The sequence below is a fragment of the Hydra vulgaris genome, chromosome 10, assembly GCF_038396675.1.
Source record: "Hydra vulgaris chromosome 10, alternate assembly HydraT2T_AEP".
In the NCBI taxonomy this organism is placed as follows: domain Eukaryota; kingdom Metazoa; phylum Cnidaria; class Hydrozoa; order Anthoathecata; family Hydridae; genus Hydra; species Hydra vulgaris.
The window spans coordinates 6,323,319-6,335,590 of NC_088929.1; the positions used below are offsets into that span (position 1 = coordinate 6,323,319).

The 12,272-nt window shown below is 27.2% G+C and overlaps 1 protein-coding gene and 1 long non-coding RNA gene across 2 annotated transcripts in view; both read right to left on the reverse strand.

Annotated features, from left to right (window-relative positions):
- Nucleotides 1-2,406: 2,406 nt before the first annotated feature.
- Nucleotides 2,407-4,338, reverse strand: LOC136086484 (uncharacterized). The gene is made up of 2 exons (XR_010641362.1): nucleotides 2,610-4,338; nucleotides 2,407-2,528 (listed from the first exon to the last, which is right to left on the reverse strand). It is a non-coding gene; the product is annotated as an uncharacterized LOC136086484 (long non-coding RNA).
- A 6,830-nt stretch (nucleotides 4,339-11,168) lies between these two features.
- The window catches only part of LOC100199240 (neurofibromin), a 196,769-nt gene continuing 195,665 nt past the window's right edge, over nucleotides 11,169-12,272 (reverse strand). The window contains exon 70 of the mRNA XM_065807168.1: nucleotides 11,169-12,190. Within this exon, the coding sequence (XP_065663240.1) occupies nucleotides 11,861-12,190 (330 nt within the window). The 3' untranslated portion in view covers nucleotides 11,169-11,860. The remainder of the gene's footprint in view (nucleotides 12,191-12,272) is intronic.

Below are 12,272 nucleotides of genomic sequence, written 5' to 3' on the forward strand. Positions count from 1 at the left end.
ATGCTTAAATCTAATCTTATACTTATTATAATAACTTATACGTATGCTGATAAAACATCCAACCTTTACAATCTAAAATCTTTGCAATCTAAAAATGATTATAACCACTTGTTAAGAAATGCCATCACTTCAAACTACAAATGATCTTACTCAAACATAATAAATAAAGTAAACTTATAAGGTAAACGTCTTTTGAAAAATCATGAAGTTTTCGATAAAATTGACATTAATACATCTTCAAATTGTTTTATCACCTTAAAAGACCATAAAGATAATTTTGAAAACAATCCGAATGTCCTTTTATTGAATCCTGCTAAAAACGAGGTTGGTAAAATTAGTAAAGACATTCTTTCTAAAATTAATACAGACCTAAGAAATATATTACAATTAAATCAATGAAAAAACACTCAAAATGTTATCGATTGGTTTAAGGCCATAAAATATAAACACCTTTATAAACTTTTAATTTTGATATTATTGACTTCTACCCTTTTATCAGTAAAACACTACTTAACAACTCTATCAATTTTGCGAAGCAACATCTAACATTAAATAAAGAGAACATATCACTAATTTTTCATGCAAGAAAGTCTTTGCCTTTTAATAATGATCTAGTTTGGAAAAAGCAATCAAGTGGTTTATTTGATGTTTTCATAGAAGCGCTCGACGGCGCAGAGGTTTGTGAGCTGGTAGGAATATTTTTTCTTTTTCAAATTTGAAAACTTTATAACAAGTTTGAACTTGGTTTATACCGTGACGATTAGCTTGGCAGTTTTTAGTAATAAAAGCAACCCTCATATGGAAAAACTAAAAAAAAATATTGTCGAAATATTTAAATGCAATGGCTTACGGATTTCTATACAATGCAACATGAAAATTGTCAACTACGTCGACGTAACTCTAAATCTTAGTGCCTGCACTTTTAAACCTTATTTCAAACCTGATAATACATTAAATTACATCCGCGCTGATTCAAATCACCCGTCAAGTATACTAAAAAAAAACCACATTCGGTTGAACTTAGATTGACTACAAATTCATCTAATAAAGAAATATTTCAAAATACTGTTCCTCATTATAATGAAGCTTTATTAAAGTCTGCTTATAAATGTAGTCTAACATATAATCCTAAAGCAATACCAACTCCAAAACGGAACAGAGCCCGCAACATCATTTGGTTTAACCCTCTATTTAGTAAAAACGTTAGCATCAACGTGGGAAAATGTTTTTTGAAACTAATTGACAAACATTTTCCTAATAATAACAAACTGCATAAAATCTTTAACAGGAACACAGTCAAAGTTAGCTACAGTTGTATGCTAAGTGTAAAATCTATTATAAATTCGCACAACAAATACATTTTATGCAACAATACAAACCCTAATCAACAAAACCCTAATTAAGAAAACTGTAACTGCTATAATAAAAATCCCTGTCCGTTGTTCAATAAATGTTTAACAAGCAACATTGTACATCAAGCAACTGTTACAATTGCTAATCTTGATTCATCTCCTAATTAAAAATCTTACATTGGTATAAGTGAGACTCCTTTTAAATTAAGATACGCTAATCACGTTAAATCATTTAACATCTCTAAATACAAAAATAATACTGAGCTCTCAAAACATTTATGGAAATTAAAAGAAGCTAATTTAGTTCTTATAGTTAAGTGGAAAATTCTCTGGCAATGTAAAGCATATAATCCAACATCCAAATCTTGTAAATTATGTCTCACCGAAATTCTAAATTCTAAAATACTAATCTATTGAATAAAAGGAGTGAGATTGTTTCTAAGTGCAGACTTAGAAACAGATTCCTTCTTTCCCTAATGTGACACTGGCGATTAAAAAAGATGTTTTTCCATATTATTATTATTATTATTGTTATTATTATTATTACTACTAGCAGAAAGCAACCCGTAATACGGGTTACGATCGGTCTGTTACTTAATTTATAGTGACTGTTTTCCACAATTTAAAGTTGCGAAACCTTAACTAATACCCTGTAAGAAAAACGCCTTCAAATTAAAAAATTAAACCATCAGTAAAATTAAAATAAATTATTTTACCAATTAACGTTATTTGAGTAAATTACAACTGACATCAGTGTATGGCAGAACCATTTTTCTAGACATTACTAAGTTCAACACAATACGTTTTTAGTTACTGACACAAAATAATAACACTTCATCATGCCTTAAATTGACGAAAGATTAAAGCTAAATTCTTGTTATATTTTTTATAACATGAACTTTAATTAATAAGATTAATATGAAGTGAACGTAAATTATTTATGAGTTATTAATTTTTTGGTATCCCCTTGATACATGTTTTTTTTAAAAAGGAAATTGTCTTTAAAACGATAGATGCACACAACTAAATAAATTTATAATAAATAACTAAGCAATTGAGTACAAATAAGTTTCAAACAAAAAAAAGTTGATTTACAATCAAACATGTGTATAACAAATTGTAAAAAATATGTAAACTTTGATCTTTTATATTGCATTAATGCGTCGTATGACAAACCTAAAACAAAAATTGTAACAGATAAGTAGACATAAAAGAAAAACAAAACAAAACAAAAAAAACAACTGGAATACGATTTACCTGCTTTTCGGTAGCCTGTTGTCATACTAAACTGCTGTCATGATGCAACTTGTCCGTGTTGTTTTACGACGTTATTTCACGTTGGCTTTTAGTAAACTTTAGTTAAATTTAAAAGACATAACAATAGATTTAAAATATTTTAATTAAAAAGCAAAAAAACAAATGCTTCAAAGAGCCAAACTAAAAACATTAAAGATAAAAAATCAAATAGATATAAATAAATTGCATTTATATAGCTAAATAGTCTTGGCTCATAGTAAATTTTAAAAGCGGTGTTTTCAATAAATTAAACTACCAATTAATTATTTTTAACAAATAGAATGTAGCATCATATTATGATGATTGGGTAGTGAATCAATTTAACTATATTTAAGTTTAATTGGTGAAAAACAAATAAAATTTCAATTAAAAAAGACAAAAACAAACCAAATATACAACAATATATTATAAAAAGAAATTACAAATAAAAAAAAAAAATTACAAAATTAAAAAAAATAAAAATAAGTCACCGAAGAAAAAACGGCAACAAAAAAGTTATAAATATCTTTACTGATGGAAGACATTTACAACCTTTTGGTTGCTGTTTTTTCTTCAGTGTCTCCCAACACCCCGGTATGGATGAGCCCTCCATTTGAAGGATGGCTCATCCATACCGCCATTACTTTGCCACTTATTGAAGGACCTCTCCGAGAGAGGCCCTGGGTGTTGGGAGCGATATCTTTAGTATTCCTCAAATGTTAATGACTCTAAAATTACAAAAAGAAGGATATAATAAAATTTAAAAATATTTACAATTTTTTAAATCAAAATATAAAGCATAACCTCGCCATTTTCACAGGATGAAGAGGATGCTAAAAATAAATTTAAAAAAAGTAAATAAAAAAAAATTAAACTTGTGAGAAATTTAATTTTAATAAAAATACGAGTAAAATGCAAACAGTTTAAAAATGTCATATTTATATTAAATAATTCTTTCACCTATTGCACATATTTCTCCGTAAAAAATATATAAAATTTAAAACACAGCCCTACCAATTATGCTTCTACCAGACACTAAAGACAAAATATACCTCAGAATAATTGATAGAATTATATTTACATATAAATAAATATATAACTATAATTTTTTTTACCTATTCCCCTCATTTCTTCCATGAAGTTGTCTAAAGTAAGAAAAAAGATAACTGAAGCTAAAACAAATAAAACTAAACTAAAATTAACTATAAACTAAACCAAAAAACTAAAATAAACTTTAAATTTTAATATCTGTACCTCAGAAGACAAAGGTCGGTTATCCAGTTTTTTGTGAAAATGAGTTATGTATGAGATCTTTTTAGTTTTTCAATATCTACATAGGTATAAAGACTGTTTTCCTGCAACAATGTGAAACAAAGTTTGGTCAATATAAAGGGTCTGGTGTCCCCACAATGTTCAAAGGAAACGTCTGTAGTTCAGAAATGACTTTTCACTTTTTTTATTTAACTTTTTATTTTTGTCAAAATTATATTTCATTTGCCTCAAGACAAATTAAATAAGACAAATTAAATAAAACATAAATTTAACCATCAAGAATAAAAAAGCCAATAAAGACTAATTATTTTACTATTTACTCTCTCCTGGAAAATTTCTAAAATGTGACAACTGACTTGAACTACTGAGTGTACAGATATAAATGCTTTATTTAACTATACTAATCACATAATTTATATTTAGTTTTTTTCCAACTCTCCTAAAAGAAAAAAGAAAATAGAGCTTAAGTACTTGAAGTTTTAAAATTCCAGTTACAGTACAAATAAACAAATTCCTATTAACAATTATCTAATAGCAAAAACACTGACTTATTTCAGTCTTCAATTCTGTGTCTAAACAATAAAACCACTTAAATGTATAGACATTAAAATATCTACTTAACTTTTTAAAAATAAATTCATTAAACTAATATAACTAATACCTTTATTAGCTCTCTCTTGATCAACTAAAGAAAAATAAATTTTAATTAAACTAACTTGATGTAAAATAATAAGAAGCTGTCTTACTGAGAATTTTAAATTTCTTCTTTATTATTGACAATATAATTTTAAGTATTACCTAAGTTCTTGGGCTTATTGTATAAAATTATAAAAACTGTTTTACTTTTAAGTCAACAACAATATTTTAAAAAACATTTTAGAACTTTATAAAAAAATAAAAGTCCTTTTTAACATACTACCTCTCTCTTCATTGTTGTCAACTAAACAGAAGAACAAACAAACAACTGATAGTAAATTTTCTCTTTGGTCGTAGGTTATTAAATAGATTAAATAGATCAAAGATCTATAATCTGCTCTAACAGTCTACAACCTTATCAATAAACTATAACTATTTTCTACAACCTGGTGTAATTTAACATAGATATATTTTTTCAAATGACAAAAATTATTAAAGTACATTATATAAACATAGAACAAATGTAGTGATAGTGGATTTAATCCAAAAATAGAAGGAACCTTTAGAAAAAAGCTTACTGCTTTTAAATCTACAAAAATTTCCAACTTACATTTTTTTATCTACATTTATCTATAATAAAATATGAATTAATGAGTTACCATTATTTAAAGTTGATCCAGAAGCAACTAAAATAAATTATCAAATGAAAAGTTTATTTATATAATCTTGACGATAATGTTGAAATAAACAATATTTATTGCTTGAAAAGTTAAGTAACAAATGTAATTCAAGTATATTAAAATAAATGTACGAAGTTACCTCTTGTGGCTGGTGCAACTGAAGTTATAACTAAATAAAAAAATATTAAATAAAAAAACTATTTTATCTATCTTATCTATTTTATCCTGATGATTATGTTTAAATAAACAATATTTATTGATTCTTTTTAAAATAAATTAAAAGACATTACTATTTGATGTAAAATAAAATAAAAGACATTACTATTTGCACCAATTGATGATGTTACCTCAACTAAATGACAAAATTTATTAAAATATTTAAAACATATTCAATGCTTTAAAAGAATATTCAAAAGAAGTTTTTAAATCTACAAAGTCTAAGTCCTTACTGAGTTCTACCTGCCTGTCTAAAAATAAAAATTGAGATAAAACTATACAATAAAATTGCTAATGCTACATTTGTACTCAAATAAAATCTAAATGATAAAACTTACTTAAGTTGCTGTCCGCTAGCCTGTCTAAAAAAAAATTTGTATTCTCATTAATCATAATCTATAATCTATAAATAAACTTACTAATATAAACGATAAATAAACTTAAACTAATATAAACTATAAATAAACTACTATATACTATATAAACTAATATAAACTATAAATAAACTACTATATACTATATAAACTAATATAAACTATAAATAAACTACTATATACTATATACTTACTAAAAAGGCCTTCAGCTCCTTTTAACTGCTCTAAAAAAATGAAAAATACTTGCTTAAATTGATCTAAAAAGACTGAAGACAAAACTGAAACACTTTACTAAAAAAGAAACATTGTACTAAAAAAAATTTTTTTACCAGTCATTTTAGTTTTAACTTCTTCTAAAAAAAAACAGAAAAATAAAAACAACGAACAACAAACAAATTTTAGTTTTTAAACAATGAACAACATCAGTTCCTCTTAAAACTAAAAATTTATCAGCTCTAATCGGCTGGAAGACCTTGCTTGAAAGACCGCGTGGAGTAAAGAAACGCTTTTAGAAAAGCCTAGAAAGTTCTTTATTAAAAAAGAAAGTGAAACGACACTAACACTATTAAATTACAGTATTCATATTTAGAAGAATAGATAAATTACAGTATTCATGTTTAGATTGTACTAAAAAAACTATTTTACCAGACATTTTATTTCTAACTTCTTCTAAAAAATGAAAGCAGGCTATAAAAATTAGAAAAATAAAAACAACCAACAACAAACAAACGATTATTTAAATTTTCTATTTTAAACAATGAACAACATCAATTCTTTTCGAAAATAATAATATATCAGCTCTAATTTGCTTGCTGACCTTACTCGAAAGACCGCATGGAATATATAACCGCGCAATCAAAAGTCTAGAAACTACTTAAAAACTAAGAAATGGTGTATTTTACAGAATACAGAACCGTCATTAACAACACGAACATTAGGCGTAACTATGCGCATCATTCATTAGCGTATTAATATTTAGATTATTATTATTTGACGTCAGAACTTATTCCATTGTTTTTTCAAAATTTCTGCAAGATTGATCATGGTGGCCCGCATTTTTTCAATACTTCTGCAAAATATTTTAGATCTAGACAAGATAAATCAGCATATAGACTACCATGCTCAGAGAATCTCTGTTTCAAACAACTGATTGCTTGATCCAATACCATGTTGTGAACATTGACACGAAATTTATCTTTCGCACTTTTAAGTTGTTTGGCTCTAATTCTTTTCTCTTTCAAACCAGTCTGAACTTCAATGTTGAGAATCCTTTTTCCTAGTTCACTATTTGCAAGTTTTGAGAAGTTTCTAGTTGCGTCAAAAATGGAATCAAAATTTCTATCTACTTTGCTTAATTTATTGATAGTGTCTTGAACCATCTTATACGTTCATAGTATATCCATTCCAGTTGTTTACGAATATTAAGATAATGGCGTTGTGCGCTCAAACCCTTTCAAAATAGTTGTGCCATCATAATAAATTCAAAACTTGTCAAGGAATCTAAAAGAGCTTTCGCTCTGTAACGGAAATTATTATTGAGTTTGATTGATGTAGAAATATTATGAAATGTTTATAACATGTCAGTGTACAAAAAATCAATAACTTGTGTTTTTTGATTGGAGGTTTTGATGAAGCGATTTCCGAATATCTTTGCTAAAGCTCTGTCTTTCACCCAACGACAGGTTTCATCGATTACAGATATATATTTCAATTTGCTAAATTCACTCAAAACATTGAAGCGTAAATATTATTCCCCTAAAAGTACTTCACATGTGTTCAAAACATCAAATAAGGTAACAACTTCAACCGCTTTTTTAGTAACGTCACCCATTACCAAATTTAAGACATGGATATAACACCATATATGAATCTAAACAGGGAAAACTGTATTTAACCAGGTATTGAATCCATTGTATTGACCCTACATATTGAAGGCTCCACCGATGGCATTGCGGTTGCATTTACTTATATCAATGCCTACCTATTCAAATATGCCACAAACTGAATCCTACATTCCTTTTCAAATTGTTGATTGCAATTGACTTTCAATATTACACATTCGTATACAGCTTCTGTTACGTATTAGATTACAATAGAACACTGATCCTGTTAATTATTATCTTGTGTGTTATCATTTTGAACACTAAACATACCGGCTTCTTTAATCCCTTCCACCATCATGCTTGTGAAAGATATTGTTATTGCTGGGAGGCTGAATAAGCGCGAGTTTCATAAGTGCAAACTGGCATAAGTGTATTTTGCAATTGCATTAAGCATTTGCAAAAACTGGCAAAAGTGCGAACTGGCACAAGTGCGCCGAACAAATTTGTAAACATTGGCATAAGTGCGAGTTGGCATAAGTGCAAAGCGGTTACAAAAAAATAGCGAAGAAGTGCGAATTGGTATTAGTGCCCCGAATAAAAATGCAAATATTAACATTAGTGCAAATTGGTATTTTGCACTTATGTCGATTCGCACATATGCCAGTTCGCACTTACGCCATTTGCACTTTTGCCAGTTTGCACTTACGTCATTTGCACTTTTGCCAGTTCGCACTTATGAAATTCGCGCTTATTCAGTCGCCCCGTTATTGCATCAATGACTTTATTAACATATCATTTTTGACAGAAATGAGACTAACTCAAAACAATTTTGTGTATTTTATTTAAAGGTCAGCCAATGACGAGGCTTATTGTTTCTGAAACAAACTTTCTGGTAATTAATTTTAACGTTTAGATCAAAATTGTTTTGCTTCAAATGAAATTTGAAAAATCGTTTCAAAAAATCTGCCGGTGGTATTAAAAAGTATTTATAGTTGTTTTGAGTTTCTTAACTTAGCTCGCATTGACTACTGTTCAATTTATATTGAATGTCAGAGTTAGGGTAAGAGGTTGCATTGACAGTATTGTAATCGAAATTATCCACGGTTTCAATTTTAGAATCACGAGCCTCTGCCTCATTAGGTGACAATAATAAAACCACCTAAGCGGCATCGCAAATTGGATAGAAATCAGTAATTATTTCTGTTGTTGCTACATCAGCCATTTTGATATTAACAATTGAGTTAGTACTAAAAGATGTTGCAAGTATGTTCGTTAACTTTTTATACTTCTGGGCATCGTTCTCTAAACGCTAGCGAAGTTGTACGACCCTCATTTCAGCCAATTTCGAAGGAAAAATTGCAAGCAATTGGGGTTATACAGATATCCCTTTGTAAGAGCATACAATAAATTTATTTGCCTTTTTAATTAAATTAAATTGCCTTGAAGTATAAAAATTCATTTGTGTTTAAAAAAATGTTTATTAACAAACGTTAGAATTCGTTGTTTAAAAGCAACATCAATTTGCGTCGTAGTTTATTAATAATAAAAGTGTGAACTTCCATTATGTTAGATGTAATCGATTACAGTAGCTAATTCATGTTAGCAAGTAAAGAGGTTTTTTGTGATCAGAGAGTCAGATACAATGGTGAAAGTTTGAAGATTTTTTTTGCCAGATTGACGTGGTGAAAAGAGAAATTTTGTTTTGTCCATAGCTTGCACGTTAAGGTCTGTTTTTCCAAAAACAGATACAGATAATCTAATAATCTCCTTTCGTTTTGTAAATAACAAATACATTAGGTACATAGTTATCAAACGAAGATGCTAAACACAAAATATCAAGAAACCAGACCTTTCATACATTTTTTTTTGAAAAAAAAACTTATATTTAGGCATAGTCGAAGGGGCAGAAATATTATTTAATATTGAAAAAAAGTTGAAGCAACAATCTAAATCACAACTAATAGAGGAAATGTTCTAATATCTAATGTATACTAATACATGTTGATCAATATTGGACAAAATAATTATAATAGATATATTTATAGTTCAAAATAATGCCCACATGTGTTACATATCGCAGTATAATAAGATACAGTATAATAAATATGTCCTTACTTAATATATTATACTGTATTTACTGTATAAAAGGTACTTACACATATGTGTAAGTATGTGCTGTTGCCAGACACAAGCTAAACAAACTAATAGACACCAACACTAGTTTTTCACAAATATTTTGATGATTTGTATAGAGTTATAATTAATTTTTTCTGATTAGTTTTAATATTAAGGTTGTATGCTTTTAGATCGAGTTATATAACATAAATTTAAATTACCTTTGCCAAATATGCGCAAAATGGGCAGGGAAAATACAATATAATGTGACTGATAATATCAAAATCAAAAATAATATCATAATTTTGAAACTAGAATTAAAAAAAAAAAGAAAAAAGAAATAAACTTTATTTAGCATAAAACTTTATTTATTACAAAAAAAATTAAATGGTAATTTTGTAAATAAAAAAAAGAAGAAGCAAATAATAAAAAAAATATATTTTTTTATATTTAGAACTTATTGGGAAAAAAAGCAACTCCTTTTTTTTTCAAAAACCCTCTATTATGCTCTAAAAATTTGAAAATGCGATCACATCTCCTCTTTTTTTATTTATTTATTAACAGTAGTATTTATTATTAACAGTAGTATTTATTAACAGTAGTATAATATTATTAACAATAGTAACAGTATATAGTAGTATAGTAACAGTTATTATTAACAGTAATATAACAATAGTAGTAGTTTTTAATATGGATCGGAATTCTTTAAAAGATTTTCAATTTCAGCAAATATCGTGCTATTTAAATATTATGACCATTTAAGGTTTGCTTTGGATAAATAAAGGAACCAACACGTAAATTTATTTCTTTCTTATGTTTCCGAGAATTTGTCTTTTAAAAAACGGAAGCAAAGTTGAGTAATACTTACTGAAAACTTAAATATAATTTTTGAGATTTTTACATTTTTAAACAAAAACTTTATTGTAATTTTATAAATATAGTAATAATCATAATTGCGCACAATAAATGCTACTTTTTTTGTTTAAATTAAACGCAACATTTTTACTAATTTTAAATATTATTGATGACAGTCATTTCAAAACTGGCTTACAATTTCTTAGTTAGTTTTGAAATGACTGCCAGCTTACCGATGGCAGTCACTTCAAAACTGACTAAGAAATTGTATCTTGTAGAAATATTCACAAATATCAACATTTATATTATTTGGATATAATTTTATATAATGAAATCATATATTTAAATATTAGATTTAATAAAAGTCTTTGTCCTAGTCCTAAATAAATAAAATATCAATTTCTGCTGTTTAAAAATTCACTCCTCATATATAGTTAGTTAATTTGAATTTAACACAATTTTGTGCAAACGGTTTTACTTTTCTTTAAAAAAATACCCTTCCCAATGATACCGCTTGTAATAAAAACACCCTTCCCAATGATACCGCTTGTAATAAAAAGCCACACAAAGTTTGAAAACCATTTTAATTTAATTTCACTAGATTATATCAAAATTGTACAAATCCTATCTTTATATATTTACAAAACATGAGTGCCAAATAATTTAAAGTGGAAAACAAGTCTAAAATTTGTTTTAATCAAAAAATGCAGCAAAAGGAAGCTTTTGAAATAAAAAACGCAGAAAAAAATTATTTGAACTAAATAAGAAATAAAGAGCAAAATAGAAAAACAAAAATTACATCAAAATATGAATTAGAAAAGAAAGAAAACATAATAGATAAAATTGAAAAATTGAAGACATGTAGAAATACTATAGTAGTACAGATAAAAAAATATATATATATTAAAAAAAAACTCAAAAGAATTTATAAAATATTTATAAGTTTTTTAATAAAATGTTGTAAAAAAGTATTTTAAATCACAAACACTGTCAAATAACACAGAGATAAAAACGAAATGAAGCTGAATAAGAAGAAAATTAAAAAGAAAAAGCAAAGTTAACTGTTTTTTAAACAACTAAAAGATTTTAAAATTGTTTGGCGCAGTTTAGGAAACCTCCGGTTGCTTGCATTTTCATTAACAAGGTAAAGTAATATAAATACAGCCAGCAATCTGTTGTAAAATTAATGTTCATAAGTTTACCTGTGAACATAGAAATTTAGGATTCCAAACGATCACAATTTTAAAAGAGGAAAAACAAGATCAGGGAACCAAGTGATTTGAGGAAACTTTTTCTTTAACAGATTCAAATTTAGAAGGGCTATTGCGGTGCCGCCTCGTTGGTGAATAGGATCCAACACGTTTGAAAACAGAGAACGCTCCTGGCGAGGTTTGAGTAGGCTGATGATTAGGCTGCTCTTGAATAGCAGTAAGAGAATGACTAAAAGTATTGACTATGACGTCACCGTTACATATAGGTGGAGCAAATATCTGTCCGGCCGAACGAGTATCAGTTGTTAAATTAGATTTCTTGTTTACCACTAAATCGACATAACGTGCAAACATTTGAGGAGCTACAACACGGTCCGGAAGCTATGTAAAATGTATATTTAGTTGATGATTGATTTTTTTAACTTATATAAAAATGAGTTTTTACTTTCTTTTAACTTGTTAT